Raw genomic sequence first — 16,648 nt, 5'->3', positions numbered from 1 at the left:
GGTGCAGTGAATCTGTCCTGAGGATATATGATGATTGGGACACTTTTTTAAAAAAAATATTATTATTATTGTTTTTGTTGTTGTTGTTTTTTTTTTTCATTTTAACTGCAAACTATGGGGGGAAATGAAGGGGTTTGAATACTTTCAGGTTCATGTTCCAAGTTGTGGAGCCCTATTACAGTTTTTAAAGCATCTGAGCACCACTGATGAAAATAATTTGTGCACTGGTGTTCTTTGCTCTTGATCTGATCTTGATCAGATTAAAGGCTCAGTAACTATATAATGGCTAAAAAGCTGTTTCTGATGTATGGCAGATGGCATAATAGTGACAATACATACTAATGATTACAAAGTAATAATGACAGACTCTCATATAAGATGCAAAAAGGACATTGCACAAAGAATTGTACAATTATATTTTTCAAAGAATTATGAAATAGTGAAAAGATCTCAATACAAAATACATTACAGCTATTTCAAATAAATAATTAGATAATGTTCGGGGTCAGGATCATGTGAAACTAAAGACTGATGATGCTGAAAATTTCATTTCAAATTTTTAAAATTACGTTTTTAAATATATTAAAATGGAACAGTTGTTTTAGATTTTAATAATATTTCACAATTCTTTTTACTAGCCTATATTTTTGATCAAATAACTGCAGCTTTGGTGAGATTTCTTTCAAAAACATCTTTAAAAATCAAAATGACGGCAAATTATTTGAAGAGCATTGTTCTTTCTTTCAAAATGAATGTAAGTGATCTCCCAATTATTAACTTGATTGAAATTCTATCCGTGTAACATTTTCTTTGAAGTGCATTTAAAGAAAGCTGAGCATGGTGAAATTTTATAACCCCTCAAAGATCCAACATAAATTACTTATTTAGTAATTGACAGTCAACATATGTTGGGGGAAAATACTTTTTCAGTGACTTTTAAAAACAAGTATCACATATAAAACCATCCATCAAAGCCCAAAATGTCAATGCACAAAATTCTATTCATGATATTATCTGATGGTTGAACAAAACAAAAACTGAGATACCTCAAATGGCAATGAAATCCACAAGTCTGAAAACATCTGGTTTCAGCAATCAAGCTCTAATCGCAGTTCATTTGTTAAACATCTTGCAGATATGTTAGAAAAGGGAACCATCATTAGTGTTGAAGGACCAATGAATCCTCAAATGCAAACTGTGTCTTCAGAAGAGCAACCAGTATGTGCTGGATATACATATGTTGAATATGCATTATGATTGGTTGGGATGGAAGCACACAAGCATCCTGATTTGATTAGGATATAAATACTAAGTATCATTCTAGGTTGCACTCTGCAGCCACGGCTGTATGACTGTCACCTTTTCTTGCAAGGAAATAAATATATAAAAAAAAAAAGATTTGTGTCTCATAACTTTACTGAAATAGAAAATCGCCATGACAATTTCATTATTTTTGATCGTATTTTCATATTATTTAGTCTTATGATTGTGCGTTTCAAGGGATGATTGTCTCCATAAATAAGAGATAAGAGGGAAAGTTTATGAAAAGTCTTATGAGATGTTGTTGTGAAGCAGTAATTTCCCATTGCTATTGCAGTATAACACTTGTTTGAATTTGCAGTAGCTAGACGAAGTCTGAGCATTGAGACATACACAACTATTGTTAAAATAACTCTGCTTCTTTTTTATCATCATCACTTTGTCTCCTGCATCTGCTCTTCACTGGCTTTACTCAGTCAATTTCTTGGCTGAGAGAAGATAACAGTTTTGGGTAGCAGACAAGACTTGCTCTTAACAGGTTTTGGGTATTAGTCTGCTGACTAGATTTATTTTCTGACAGGATCAGGTGTCCAAGGCTGGATCTGATATGTCTGGCGTGGGGGCATGATCTAACAGCATAAAACTTTCAGGTTCATTTGACATGTTTTTACTATTCTGCACAATTCAAATTTAGTAACGTACACGTGAGTTGAGTTTTGTTATAACTTGCAGAAACAAATGGATCAATCCATTGAAATATTTTTAGACGCAAAAAAAGCATGTCTTCTGCAGCACGTCAACATTTAAATGAATGTTAGCGTGCAATAAGTGCAATTTCAGAAGATGATTAAATAGGTGCACACCATTCATGAGTCACAACTACCACAGAGTACAAACATTCACCATGCTGCTCCTTTTAACTAACTACACATACGGATTCTCATTGTAGAAGTGTTTGGGTGTTAAAAAAAAAAAAAAAAAAGTGGGAAGTTTTTCTTTTTTTTTAATGTTTGTACCAGGTTGCCATTAGAGAAAAACAAGTCAGAACATGTTTCTTGATATCAAGTAAAAAATGGGTCCCTAGTAACCAAAGCTCTCTCTGGGTGACCACTGTGTCCTAACCAACAAACAACAAAGGAAAATGACACCAGCCACCTTAACCACCTTCTCACAGCCAATCGGCTACTCTTTAAAAAAAATAATAATTAAAATAAAACTTAATCAAAATTTAGGAAACCAAGAACTACATTCAAAAGGTTGCCAGAAAGACAGTAATCCAACTGTACTGTAAAACCAGAAGAGCCTCAAAATAATCATTTATTATGTCTCACTCAAAGAAAACGAGTCCTTCAAGAGGAACAATTTTAAAGGGTTGTTTAAAGAGCTACAGCTCAAGAACACATTTCAGTGCAGCAAAGAACTTAAATTAACATGAAACCTATACATGAGCATGTACATAAATTAAATGAAAACAAACATTTCTAGTAGTTGATCAAATGTATACAGATTCTCTGCAAGTACACAAGTGGTAGATTTAATTCCAAGCCCTTAAACGCAACCCTTAAAACATAGATCAGTGACTTCTACTACACAGCATGTGAGTGAGAACCTCGCTTGGTGAGTCATAAATAAAATTTATTAATCAATTAGTAACATATTACAAATATTACATTTGAACGCAAAACTTCATGTGAGGAGGGGAGAAGAGGTATATCTGCAGTGTCTCAGCTCATGTAGGTCAACACAACTGACTGAATGGGCTCTCGGCACACTGGACACAACTTGTTCCGATTCTTTAATTTCTTGGCGCAAGTGTAGCAAGCCATAAGGTGTCCAGTTCTTCCGTGAACGATGCAGCCGTTCTTGGGGCGACTTTGACAGATAACGCAGGGCTCAAGGCAAGTTGCGGGCAGGCAGGCCTCTAGGCTGTTGTAGCGCTCCAGCTCTGGGGTCTCTTCCTGACTGCTGCCACCAAAGGAGGTTGAGGGCTGCGATGATGAGGTCTGAGAGTCAGTCATAGAGCCGGTGGCCGTGGAGGAGAGAAACTCGTCTTTAGCGGCGACAGGAGATTGTGAGCACTTGCCGTCGGGTACATCCACTCCTTCGTCTGGTTCTGGAAGAGGACTTGAGGGTTTGGAAGGAAGCAGTTTGGCATGTGAGGCTGAGCTGGAAGTTGTGGTGATGCTGGAGTCTTCTGTGCTGGGTTGAGTGTTAGTGGAGGTGTTTTCCATGTTAGAGTGGGTTTCTGGAAGCCAACCGGGTCGGACTTTCCAACAGCTTTTGCAATGCCGAGGAAGAGGAGGGTTGAGCTCGTAACATACGGCACACTTCCAGTAGTCCTGAGTGAACACATTTTTATTTTAGATTATTAAATCAATAATCATATTAAAGAAATAAAAGATGCTGTTTAAATCCGTGGGTCAGAGAAAAAATGGCAATGGTCATGAAAAATTGGATTTGGTGCAATAAAAACAGGACTAGAATTAAAAGGACTTTCAAGGAAAAGATAATTCTATAAAACTTTAAAATATGGTCCCATTAAAAGTCAGCATGGCATGCAGTTTCTTAATAGACATTCCTGGTTGTATCAAGCACAATTAATTCAAAGTTCAATAAAAAAAAGAAAAAAAAGTTCTCAATCTTTCGACAAAATGTAATAACTTGCGGCATCTCTGAATCAGCTGCCCTTTTTGGCAGACTCACTAAAGTTTTTTTCTTTCACCCCCAACCCTGCTAGATAAGCGCAAGTCCATTTCTTCTTTTTTTTTGTCCCACTTAGAAAACATCAGGATATGATAATAAAATGCTACATACTGCCTCAGTTATCTCAGTATCCTCATCAAACGAATCTTCATCCTCAGCAAAGATTGTGACTTCATACACCTGAGTAAGAAAATACAAAACTGCAGTGAGTTGAGGATCGTCAAACAGGTTAGATTAGTTAGGTCATTGGTTAATCTCTCTCTCAAAAGAACAGGAGTTTGAGTTGAAACCTCGTTCTCTCCTGGCAATGAATCCTCATCATGCTCACTGTAGGCGTCAGAGTTTATGGACTCCACCTCAAACTCCACACTAAAGTTATCAGATTCAGACTCAGAGTCTTCGCTCTCTTCACTGCCCTCACTGTGAGAGATACCTACATCCTGTAAAAACAAACAGGATGCTTAGAAAAGGCAAAATAACAGTGCAGAGGAAGTTACAGTTGCTGGCAAACCAAAAGAGAGTGAATGAACATTTAAAGGTGCTACTCACAGAGTTGCTTTGTGCTTCCGAAGACTCACTATTCCCCCTCTCCCGGTGCAGGCCGCCGATCACACACCAAGACAAGCTGTCATCAAATGTCAGAGAGAAGCTGTCTGACTTGTGCCTCTTCCTGCATTCTCTGGGATCGTCTTCGGCTGAAGTACTCTCTATTGAAAGCACAAAAAAACCTTTTTGACACAAGAACATGCCCTCTCACATGACCATCTGAGGGTTTTGACATGCAGCTGCTGTGTAACTGAACCATGCTGCACTCTAGGCTTTACAAACATTTCCAATCTGTTTCTTTTACGTTATGTTAAACACAACCTTAGGTGTATACTGCATTAGTTTTTATTTATTTTTATTTTGGCAATGTTCGTTACATGCACTCAACTTTGGACACTTATGAGCCAAGCAGGGGCAATGCCCAGAGCAATAACCCTGTTTTAAATGGTGCATCTGGTGCTGCTTTCTCAACAAACTATCTTTGTGTGCGTAGCTAAGGTTTAAAAATGGGCCATTGAAGTAGCAGTCATCTGAGCACATTCTGCACAGCCTCCAGATCTCAGTGTCCTTTTGAGGTCTACAGTGGCAGAGAGAGCAGTCATTATGGTACAATTTGTTTACTCGCATACAGTCCTCTATCAGGACTCAAAGAATAGTACAAAATGATCCATTGTGGAAAGAAAAAAAAAATACAAGGCAGGAAAAATAAACAGTCCTTGAAAAGGGGAGTCGCCTCAACCTTTTACAAAACTCCTGGCAAAAAATAAACTAGCTCGAAATCATGAAACCTAAATTTATCCAAACCAACTGACGGTACACTTGTTAAAATGGGTTTACTTTTCAGTTAGACCAGACAGCAAATTAAATTTTTTTGTTTGTTTTAAATTAACACATTAGTTCAACTGTAAATGAATCTGTCTGAGCTAAAGGCAGCTGGCTAGAGAGAGGGAAAATTTCAAGAAAAATGGAAATGCCTTTCTGTTAAAACAGGAACTACATCAACACTGGAATAAACAACTCTTATCTGAAATCCTATCTAACCCAACTGATCAAGCATGTGCTTTCACACACACTCAACAGGACACAGCTGGTGTGTTTTTGCTGTGCTGTGTGCTCTTACCAGGATCACTGCTTCTCCTCCTCCTGCGCTGCTGTTGTGAGGTAGATGAGCGAGAGTCTGAATCCGTATCCTAGAACAGAAGGTGAAGTTTCAGTCATACTTAAAGCACAAACACAGCACTAGCAGGGCAACTCTGTGGAATGGGTCAATACTGTGTGTGAGCATAAAAGAACATTTACCCCGGGCCCTCTGTCTGGTTCACTTTGACTCCTGGGTTCAGAGAAGGTAGACTGAATATCTGTAAAAGGAAACAAAGACAGTTTTAACACAAACAACAGATAAAAACAAAGAAAAAAAATTAACAATCATATTACCGGTATTTTTCACAGTCACAAGGTTTCTGTTGATCAGTGCAAAGAGTGCTCTGAAAAAAAAAAAAAATTTTTTTTTTTTTTTTTTAATTACACATGAAACTTTCATTTTCATATAGCAAATTTCACTTTCAATTCTTGAAAAAAATAATAAAAATAAATAAGAGAAACACGTATGCCTTTTTTTTTTATCTATACTGGCCCCCTATTTGTATCCAAAACTGCAGGCACTTCATATCTTAAACCGGTGACAACAGACCATTTCAGAGTCAGTAGGTCAAATGATGTCCAGGAAACTGCCATCTGTTGCTTTAAAACCCCACCCTGATATTCTCAGAGGTCACTGGTACTACAGCTGCTCTAGAGAAGTTAGAGAGTCACAATACACACCGGGGCTCTTTGACTGAGAAACTTTTCACCCCGAGAACTGCACCAAGAGCATCCTCTCCGCAGTGAACAATGTGTTGCTGCTGCTTGTCATATAACTCCTTGCTCATGATATACTTCCCCAAATAAAACAAGACCTAAAAACACAGAAAGAGAAGTTGTTTAGAGATCGATAGGGAAACCATTTCCTGAAACAGATTGCTGACAGAAAGAATGGTAAAGATGTGGTTATTTTAAGATCATTATTTTGTGTATTTGGTGTAACAGAATAATGTTGACTTGCTATAATGTAAATAATAAAAACATTATTTTTCAGATACTGTACATCATTGTAGGTCCTCTCTCTCTCTCTCTCTCTCTCTCTCTCTCTCACACACACACACACACACACACACACACACACACACATACGTGAGCATGCAAAACTCTGCATTTGAACATTCCGCATCATATGAAACCGCATCATATGACCCCTTTAAATATTTAATACAGATGAGTAATACATTCCTGTTAGTCAGATAACCACAATTTCCAGCCATAAAAAAATGACTCATACCATCACAAAGTTGACAACAGATGAAAATAGTTAAAGTAACATCAAATATCAAGAGTAAAAAGGTATACAAATGATCTATATTGTTGCACACTACAAATAAAAGTTATAAATTCGATTTTGTAACTGTTGAATAATGGCACTAGCCCATGCAAATGCTGCTGGCATGATGTCAGTGCATTTTGTACATGGTTGCTAAGGTGTTCTGAGTTGTTTCCTACTGGCCTAATTTATAAGAAAAAAAAGCCCACCCTAAATGACTACCATATTTTCATATTCTATCCATCCTCCAATCAAACATACTTACAGAAGTAAAAAGCTCCAACTGGCATTTGACCACAAACTCATTTTAAAAACTCTCAAATAGGTGTCACTGCTTAGGTGCTTATATGAAAAATTATGCATACAACATATAACAGGGTTCAGTATTACTAAAAACTGACATAAATCCACTTTGATATCCAAACATAAAGCATGACATGTATACTACCATTCAAAAGTAGTATATAAATAGTGGTAAATAAAAAAACCTTTTAAATCAGCTAGGATGCATTAACTTGATCAAAAGGGACAAAGACATCTATAATGTTACAAAATATTTTTAAAATAAATGTTCTTCAAATTAAATCTTGAAATATCTATAAATAATCTTTTTTTTTTTTTATGTTAATAAGAATAAATGTTTCTTAAGCACCAAATCAGCACATAAGAATGACTTCTAAAGGTTTATGTAACACTAAAGACTGTAGTAATGATGCTTAAAATTCATTAAAATATATATAAATTTTTCTTTAAATTGACATTTCAAAATATTGCTCTTTTTACTGTATTTCTGATCAAATAAATGCAGCTTTGGTTAGCATAGGATATCTTCCCAACCCAAACTTTTTAATGTTAGTGTATATCAAATAAAATGGACTGTAACTGCTGTCAGCAAACACATCTCCTCACCTCTTTCATGGTGAAAACATCTTTATCTGCACCTGCATCCTCTAACAGGCTTTTCAGCTGAACTTTTGGTCTTACCTAAAGTTACAATAAATAAAACTCAGTAATTTCAAGGTGTAAAAAACTCAATTACAGAAACACACACCTTGAAGGCTACATTACCAGTTTTTCGTTGTCAACCTGGCTGATCTGCGAACTGCTTAAACAACTTTCTGTTGCCATATTGGTAGACAATCTGTAAACAAAAAACAAAGTTAGACTACATACAACAATTTAGAGGCAATTCAGTACAAATGCAAACTTCAGAACAAACATTACCTGTGCAAACAGAGGTAAATTGGCTATTCTAACAAAGAATCTTCTATATATATACACTCTGCTTCCTGTACATAAAGTGCTTGAGCTCTGGCTTAGTGATGAGTGGGAGCTTGCTGAGAGCCTGTCCATGGTTTAAATAGACGCAAAGAGGCATGTCAGGGCTAGAATCCACATCACTACTCATCATCCCCTGGGCGGGTTCGGACATGACATGTCAAAGCTTGACTAGCTTTAGACGCCTAGTGGTGGCAGACGATCTTTGCTGAGTTGTCTGGTTCTCTGTGTTCATGTCCGGACATGTCCCGTTTTACTACACACGCCCTTACCTGGCAAGCACTTGGATTTGAGGCGTATCAGCCCAGTAACAGGTGAAATAACGGAGTGTTTGGACCGAAGCGATGACCCTGGTGGATTATTAGCTCCTCCGTTAAATAAATTCAAGCCGTAATGTCTAAAAGCTATTCATTACAAGTGCTACGGATGCATGGATATCGGGTAAAGCTCCAAATGTCTCTGGACCACGATAGTGGTCTGTACACACGCAAAACACAACAACAATCTCAAGTTTGTTGTCTTCGGGATTTTTAACTACCATCTGTATGCATGGAAATGTCTCCATTCTAATTAGCTGCACGTAATTAATGTAAAACCTTAACATCATGGAACATCAAAGACTTGCCCCCCAGAGGTAACATGAAAACAGATCAACATGTAAATATTGTTCGTTTTACTATATGTAACGTTACGTGTTGACGTCTTGCGTGCTCTTGACACGTCAGGTTTCACTATGACAGATCATAACTATTAGGTGCGTTCCAAATCGCGTACGTTTGCACTATTGTAAGACGTTTTGTATAAATAGTGCGAGTAGTGCGTTCACACTGAAAATTCCAAAATTGAAAGAGTTCTTAAAATACTGGCATGATGCACTTAAATAACTGGAAAAAATATATATAAGTGTGTATTGTTGGACACTTCATCAACATTCACTCAATTGTCGCAGCTTTAATTACGTACAAAAGGGGGAGTGGCTATACAACTCCGATTATTAATAACAAAATAACCTGATGTAATTCATATGATACATGCATGGTTGATTACATTGTGCAAACGTGCATAGTTCAATTATAAAGTATAAACGTCGTATAAGCCGTGGTTGTTTGTTTACGTAACGTTAATACGAACACATTTCTTAATTTCTTTACAAGTAGAATAGTAGAAGTAGTTTTAATTTAATATAGTAGTAGACATAATTTAAACGATTAACGTACTGCCTGATGTGGAGCAATTCGCATTTGAACGACAAGACTATGCTAACTTATATTAACAACGCCTCAAACGCCCGCACTCCCGGGTGTCTATTTCCCGCTGTGGACTATCAGGAAACCCCGAGGCTGGATTAGGCCGCGCTTAACGCAAGGCTGAGGAAACTTATTTAAGGCAACTAAACGGACATCGAAGCCTCATACGGCGTTGAAATATTTAACTGCTGCGTTTACCACAATGTTATTCAGATATTCACAGCTTAATGTGTGTCGTAAATAGACGAGAAAGTATGAAAAAGGTTAAACTGAAAGTGTTAGTATCCTACCTGCTAGTGACTGTTGAGCGTCTCGAACTCCCTCTACTGGCGCCTGTTTGAATTTGAAATGTTCTAGCACGTGAGCGATGAGCGCGCGGCGTCTATGCGTATTGCGTAAACATCACATAATACACTCACGTGAAGGCGAGTTGGACATTATTTACATTAGGCCTATCTACATTTGCTCTTTTACCTTTTTGTTTGTTTAATGCGATTAAAGGAGTTTGACCATGTGAAGTTTATTTCATATTTAACGCGACATTTGTATGCGGTTGTATATGTTGTACGAACTTGATGGTTCTTTATTTCAATATTAATCCACACTGGACACGTTTTAGTTGTCAGCCTTAGTTCCGCATTTATGTATGAAATTAATGAAAAATTAATATGACCACAAAGTCTACTGAAATTATTCATTTAGCTATGGTTGCATTTAGTTTCTGCTTGCACACGATTTATTATTATTGTTATTATTATTTGGTAGGTCATTGTAAGCAGAAAATACGCATTGCTTTTGATGAAAATGAACACATCTCAATCGAAATTGACTTCAATTTTGAGATAGATACTTGACAAAATTAGGTGACAAACAGCACTTATTATGCTTTTTTAAATGGTTTAAAATATATTCTACACACTTTCTGAACATTATCCTGCTTTTTTAAAGCTTGAACTTTCACATTATTTGCTATATTTAGCATTTAATATGGTTCCGTTTAAACCTCTTGGGTTGAATTTAGTCCATTGTTTAATTGTATGAGATTGATCAAAAACAATATCATCACTTGATAGTAAATAATTGTTTACCATTTGTAGTTATAATCATGATAATATTCACTGCATCACCACTCACTGGTTAATGAATTCCCCCTTTGATTAAGGAGCTAAATTTTCATTATATTTTTATTCAGGGGCGTCAGACTGGGGGTAAAACCATTACTGATTACCAGGGCCCCAAAGGGAGAGAGGGCCCTTGAAAAGTCTGGAATATATATTTTGGGGGAGGGGGGTTTGGGGGGGGGGGGGCATTAGGACTGCCTATGCATAGGGCCCGGGATCTTGTGCAGCGCCCGTTTTTATTTTGCTAACTAAAATAACTTTTATCAGTTTTGATGAGTAATAACGATCTGTTCTTTCTCTTATAAGAGGATTCTGCGAGTCCCCTGTTTGGTGAGGATGCTGGGAATTCATCAGTTGTGTGTGAAATCCACATCAAAACATATTCATTTGTAAAATAAGTCTGTTGTCATGACATAACTAAACAGAAACTTGCTAATAAGGGGAGGTCCTGTTTGCTGAGTGAAATCAGGGCATTATTAAGGGGATATGGACTGTGCCGTGAAAACATGTCTTGTACAGTCCCTGTGACAGGATCTGTATTTAAGGCCCATGCAGGGAAAGTGAGTCAGAGTTCATTTTAGTACAACATGTTCCTTTAAGCTCAACATGTTTGGGCTTGTACATCTGTAATAATGAGGAAATTCCACGGACCACTGAAGTCATCAGAAAAGCCATTAATTTAATTAATGGAAGTAAGGATAATTGCAAATCCTAAAGATTAAAGTTCAAGACTGTGCACTCTCAAAATGACTATTCATCTATCTACTTATTCAATATGCAACAACACATGGATGTTTGGGGAGAAAATTAGAAAGAAATTGCCATCTACACACTGAGGTGCTTATTTCTGGGATTAACCAGGAGTTTCCATGTTTTTTAGGCAGTTGTTGGATTCTTTCCTTCTTACATGTTTTTAATACTTCATACTTTTATTTAGCAAGAATGCTTTAAATTGATCAAAAGAAACAGACATTTATAATGTCTTGAATAGACATTTATAATTTATAATTATAATTTGAATTTCTAATTCAAATAAATGCTGTTCTGCTGAACCTTCACCTTCACACTTTTACAAAACTATTAAGCAGCACAACACTAATAATAATAGACATGTTTCTTGAGCAGCAAATCAGCATTTTTGGAGGATTTCTGAAGAATATTATCATTATTTCACACTACTACTAATTTTACACTAGACATTAGAAAAATATAATTCTTTCATATTTATGAATATTCAAAATATATTTTTTTCATGTTCCATAGAAGAAAATATTTTATTTTTGGGTGAACTGCCCCTTTAAGCAGCATCTTTTGCAGTATTTATATTGAAAATCCTAATATTCTAATATGCACACACACAAAAAAAAGTTATAGATCTAGAGTTTAGACTGCAGACAGGACTTTGGCCGTGACTAATGTTTCAGATGTGCATTGCAAAAGAGAAAAACAAGTTGAAAAGCCCTCATCATGAACTGAACAAATAATTGACATTCCATTCACAGATACTCAAGTCTTTTTTGCCAAGTAGACACTGACCCTTGTCCTAAAAACTCACAATTTAGACTCGACTAGATAAGATAACATTCCATTCTTGAAAAATGTGACAAAAGAAAACAGTTGTGTTACTTTTTCTAAAATGTTTTATTGTTGTACAGACCATTTTAAAAATACATTATAAAAGAACGCTTACAAAATAAAAAAAGGAAACGCTTCAGCAATTTCAGAGTTGCTCTCTCAAGTAGGAAGGTTTTTTTTTTTTTTGCATGTTTATCTACAAATACTGAATACCCTACTTGAAATAAAAATGTAAATCTTAAAAAGATTGATGCTTGATTAATTAATGCTATTAAAAGTTCTCAGCCTCTATGGCTTAAACCTACATCCTTCCAGTCTATGTTTGGTTAGTCTTCACACTCCTGTGCAGGAGCCATCGCTAGCTATTCCTGATCAAATCAGGCACTGAACACTGACTTTCTTGTTGACTGGCCATCAGTGGGACTATGGCCTCTGTGTGAGCTTGCTTTTGCCCTCCTCCTGTTCTGCCAGTTTGAAATGGGTGTATGCCAGGATGCCACTGAGGGTGCAGAGGATGCCCAGACCTTGATTTAAGGACAAGGGGTCCTGGAAGAGGACATACCCACCCAGTAATGTGATGCAGAACTTGAAGTGTCCAAACATGTTGTAGCTGTGAGGATAAATGTTAAAGGAACTTGTCTGACAATGACTTTTGGAAGTTCCTCGAGACTTATGACATGCACTTGAGAAACAGGCTTTGAGGAAATGTGACATGAGTTTCATATATAAGTCAGAAATGAGCTTCAAAATGATTCTTTTTCAAAGTTAATCTTCTTTTGACCATTTTACTGTTAGGATTTTTATGTTTTATAGTTAGGCTTGTGAATATGATATTTAAGAGAAATCTTAACACGCACAATTTGTTAATAAAATAACATAGTTTTAAAGTGCCCCTATTATGGGTTATGAAAAGGCCATATTTTGGTTTTGGGAGTCCCCAAAAGCAGGTTGACTTGCATGCATGCACTTTCATTGTCTTATAATATGCATTTATTTTTACCTTATTGCTCAACGACTCCCAAATGATTCGCTCGACGATTCATTTTTCCAAACCCCTCTTTTGTGTGACGCTAATCTGCGGTGATTGGTCCGATATGATCATGCCTGTAATGCCTGATAAAGCAGCTTTTGTTTTTTTTCATTCACTTAGAGCTATGTTTCACATTGCATGAAAGGTAATTTTCAATCTCAGTCAATATCAGTCTTGTTAGTATGCAGCAAAAGTTAATAAATCTGTTTAAAAAAGTATAATATGTTAACCAAATAACATTTGCTAGTTTTAATATAGATTTCTGTATATATCAGTCTTGTGAATGTGTAAAAAGTGAATAAATCTCTTTATAAAAGTATAATCTGTTAATAAAATAAGTTTTAATATTGATTAAGGGATATATGAGTCTTGTAAAAAGTTAATTAATCTGTTAATAAAATAAGTTGCATGATATGCAAAATAGTTAATGTTAAAGTAAAAAAAAAAACTATGTAAATAAGTTAATCGGTCAAAAATGTTAAAATTGTATATTAGCAAAATAACATGCTGTTTTTAATAGTGATTTATGGATATGAGTTATGTAAATGAGTTAATGTGAAAAACAAAAAAGCTGTTAAAATAATTTGATGCTATTTTTTATATTTTATATTGATTGATGGAATCAATCGCAACGTCCACATCAACTTAAATGTATATGAATTGTATGGGATTTTACAAATTAAATTATATAGTTGCCAGTATATTTTAGAAAGAAAGCTAACAGAACATAAGCATATTTCCACGTCCTTGACTTTTAAAAAAAACGTTAGAAAACCCTTGGTTGAGAAATAATTAGTGGCCCAAGAGTGCGGTTTAAAACAGATGTTGGTAAATTTGCTCCCTCTACTGCGTACTTTGAGAAAGCTCTCACTCTTGAACTCGCACTCAATGGATGTATTCAAAACCATGAAATGTTTTCAGTATAGTTCGTGGCTAAAAGATGTGCCTTGATTTACAGCTTTCCCTTTCATTATGAAACAAGTGTGTAACTACATGTTACTATTTGCCAAGCCTTGCCAAGTCTCTGTTGAACAAACATTTGCTTGCATTATAGACCTAATCTGACACTTAACAAACAATAAAGTCATGTTTACAGATGCTTGCCTAAAGGGTGTGTTCTGCACCAAGAATAGAAAAAAAGAAATAGCCATAGCTGAATGACAGAGATTTCAGAGAATTAGCAGAAAGGATACGTAACAGGAGACGTGTTCCCAATGATCCAGTAAATGGACAAATTGACCAGAAAGGCAATGACACCAGACAGCAGAACCATGACCTTGAGGACGCAAAAAAAATATCAAGAATCAACCATTCAAAAATACAATTAGTAATACACATAGTAATATTTAGAGCAATTAACTGATCTTTTATCCAATGGGGTTTGGAATATATAAGCGTATTCTTTTTTTTTTACCCGGGAATTTTTGGCAATAACACAAGGCGCTCTCTGTGACTGTGTTTGTATAAGTAAGAAATTCCTTTGGATACGTGCAGAAGGAGTGTGTGAGCCATTGAAAGAACAGTCCCTCTCTCACTCACTCTCTTACCAGGGCCTGAAATGACCAGGGGCCAAAGATCCCACCCTCTCCGGTAAAGGGTTCGAAGAATGGCACCAGGACCAAGAGAAACGCTGAAGACATGGGTGCTTGATAATACAGTAACTGCATAGAGTTCACCTGAAGTTCATGCTGTTTGGCACCGACCCACTATAACAGGAGAAATTAATGATTCAATCACCATTCAGAAGCAGTGTGAATATCTGAATAATTAATGAGGGAAATCATTTATGGTCAGAAATTTCAACTCAGGATTTATGAAAGTATTTTTTTTTATTTTATATATATATATATATATATATATATATATATATATATATATATATATAAAGCAACGCTTGATAATACTTGGTTGATTCCATTGATAAACTGATTTAGTGCTCAAGAAACATTTCTTTTTATTATCAGTATTGAAAACAGTTGTGCAGCATTGCTATATTGAGGGTCTCTGGTTTGGCCAGTTCCTGACCACCTGCTGATTTAAATAAAGGTATATGACTTTTTCAGAAATGATACAAATTATGAGTGCAGTAATGCTTACCACTTGATACAGCGAGGTTACAAAGACCCCGAGTGTGGCAAAGATCATCCCAAGAAGATTGAACTTCACATCATAGTACGAGTTCAGTATGACCCCTAAAGTGATCGGCACCTTTTTATAAAAAAAGAATAATAATTTAAAGGAATAAATAATATGAAGTGGTGTAAAAAATCACATGTTTTATACACTATACAGTACTGCATACAGTGCATTCCACAAGTATGAGAAGTCTACTATATATTTAAATTATGTTCATTGCACACACACACATGTGAATTTTAATTTTTAAACTTTGATCGGTTTATTTCCAGATTCTGAAAGACAGCTTTTAAATGCAGTCTGAGATTCCATTGCATATGAACAACTGTTAAGTAATATTTTAGAATGATTTCTTAGACAGTGTACCAGTAAAATAATTGAAGCCCACTTACTAGAGTCAGTTTAATCTTTGTGGAAAATGTCTTTCTGTAGTACAAGGTCTGGATGACTATGATCACGGGTGTTGTCATGGTCTTGGCCAGCTGATATGTTCCTATAGTGTTGCTCTGGAGAGACAGATTGGTGAAAACAACAAACCCACAGAAACTCAAGGCCAGCAGGATGATTTTAGAAGGGCTGAGACTCTTGGGGGAGAATATATCCATCTTCTGGCAAATGAACAGCCCCAGCCATGTCACTACGAAATGAATGAGAGTCAGGGTCATGTTGGGAAAGCCATGGTGTACATAGATCCATTTGTTAATGAACACTATACAGATCGAAGACATTAAGTTGACCAGCAGTCCTGCAATAATCCGGCTGTTTCCAAACAAGTCTGAGAGTCGCGTCGCCATAGCTGAGCTCATTCAGACGCACTTTTAGTCTTCTGCTGGAGGCAAATAGTTCTAGAGAAACCGTTTCAGGTGTCTGCTTTGGTACTGCATCAGCAGAGAGACATAAATCTCTTTCTGTGGATGAGTGTGTAAAAGCAGTTCAGAGCGGCTTTCATTATAAGACTGTCCCTGATAGAAAGCCGTATTTTCTCAAATCGCTGCCTGCCTGCCACTGACTGAACACATGGGCGAGACGTACTCAAACGCGACGCGACGCTTGCAAATGAGGGAAAGTCTGAAAGTTAACGGGCCACCGTGCAACTCTCGCGAGATTCCCATGCGCTGAAACACTATAGCGACAATGCGCATGTGCGAGAATTTCACAGTAGGAATCATCAGTGACACGCCACATCACTGCTCGCCATCTAGTGGACAAAATATCAAAATAACAAGATTACTGAGATTCATAAAGAGTCCATATTGTACTTCTTTTGGTCTTTATTTTTTCTTTTTGCTATAAAATCACTGCTAATATGTCACCCTGTCATCGAGATCACTGTCATATT

General features: G+C 36.3%; 2 protein-coding genes and 1 long non-coding RNA gene across 9 annotated transcripts; all 3 read right to left on the bottom strand.

Moving 5' to 3' along the window:
- Positions 1-2,146: 2,146 nt before the first annotated feature.
- LOC132099045 (uncharacterized) lies at positions 2,147-2,610 on the bottom strand. Its single transcript, XR_009423014.1, has 2 exons — positions 2,508-2,610; positions 2,147-2,447 (listed from the first exon to the last, which is right to left on the bottom strand). It is a non-coding gene; the product is annotated as an uncharacterized LOC132099045 (long non-coding RNA).
- Positions 2,609-9,804, bottom strand: LOC132099044 (E3 ubiquitin-protein ligase Mdm2-like). 7 transcript variants are annotated; one of them, XM_059505432.1, is made up of 12 exons: positions 8,147-8,903; positions 7,991-8,063; positions 7,832-7,906; positions 6,331-6,464; positions 5,944-5,993; positions 5,809-5,867; positions 5,630-5,699; positions 4,513-4,670; positions 4,254-4,403; positions 4,075-4,143; positions 2,967-3,599; positions 2,609-2,667 (listed from the first exon to the last, which is right to left on the bottom strand). In XM_059505432.1, exons 2-11 carry the CDS (start codon positions 8,048-8,050, stop codon positions 2,985-2,987), a joined length of 1,440 nt encoding a protein of 479 aa, XP_059361415.1. In that variant the 5' UTR covers positions 8,051-8,063; positions 8,147-8,903; the 3' UTR covers positions 2,609-2,667; positions 2,967-2,984. The 7 variants fall into 7 exon arrangements, with proteins under 7 accessions (XP_059361415.1, XP_059361414.1, XP_059361419.1 ...); XM_059505431.1 differs by lacking the exons at positions 2,609-2,667; positions 8,147-8,903 and adding an exon at positions 9,738-9,804 and having other exon boundaries at positions 2,875-3,599; XM_059505436.1 differs by lacking the exon at positions 2,609-2,667 and having other exon boundaries at positions 2,875-3,232; positions 4,071-4,143; positions 8,147-9,060.
- Positions 9,805-12,185: 2,381 nt separating this feature from the next.
- LOC132098402 (solute carrier family 35 member E3-like) lies at positions 12,186-16,361 on the bottom strand. Its single transcript, XM_059504524.1, has 5 exons — positions 15,702-16,361; positions 15,271-15,381; positions 14,721-14,879; positions 14,367-14,449; positions 12,186-12,753 (listed from the first exon to the last, which is right to left on the bottom strand). The coding sequence occupies exons 1-5, from the start codon at positions 16,113-16,115 to the stop codon at positions 12,567-12,569; spliced, it is 954 nt and encodes a 317-aa protein (XP_059360507.1). The 5' UTR covers positions 16,116-16,361; the 3' UTR covers positions 12,186-12,566.
- Positions 16,362-16,648: the final 287 nt, after the last annotated feature.

The sequence above is a fragment of the Carassius carassius genome, chromosome 22, assembly GCF_963082965.1.
Source record: "Carassius carassius chromosome 22, fCarCar2.1, whole genome shotgun sequence".
Classification (NCBI taxonomy): Eukaryota; Metazoa; Chordata; class Actinopteri; order Cypriniformes; family Cyprinidae; genus Carassius; species Carassius carassius.
This window is presented reverse-complemented; position numbering and strand designations above follow the sequence as displayed.

What these genes read in the sequence shown, in the direction of transcription:
- LOC132099044 (XM_059505431.1), bottom strand. Translation starts at nt 8,050, where the DNA reads ATGGCAACAGAAAGTTGTTTAAGCAGTTCGCAGATCAGCCAGGTTGAC. An exon ending in GAGGAGAAGCAGTGATCCTG is followed by an intron (nt 4,671 to 5,629) that starts GTAAGAGCACAC and finishes TGCTTTCAATAG; the next exon opens with AGAGTACTTCAGCCGAAGAC. An exon ending in CATTGCCAGGAGAGAACGAG is followed by an intron (nt 4,144 to 4,253) that starts GTTTCAACTCAA and finishes TTTCTTACTCAG; the next exon opens with GTGTATGAAGTCACAATCTT.
- LOC132098402 (XM_059504524.1), bottom strand. Translation starts at nt 16,115, where the DNA reads ATGAGCTCAGCTATGGCGACGCGACTCTCAGACTTGTTTGGAAACAGC. An exon ending in TAACCTCGCTGTATCAAGTG is followed by an intron (nt 14,880 to 15,270) that starts GTAAGCATTACT and finishes CTCCTGTTATAG; the next exon opens with TGGGTCGGTGCCAAACAGCA. An exon ending in CCTGGTCATTTCAGGCCCTG is followed by an intron (nt 14,450 to 14,720) that starts GTAAGAGAGTGA and finishes TGCGTCCTCAAG; the next exon opens with GTCATGGTTCTGCTGTCTGG.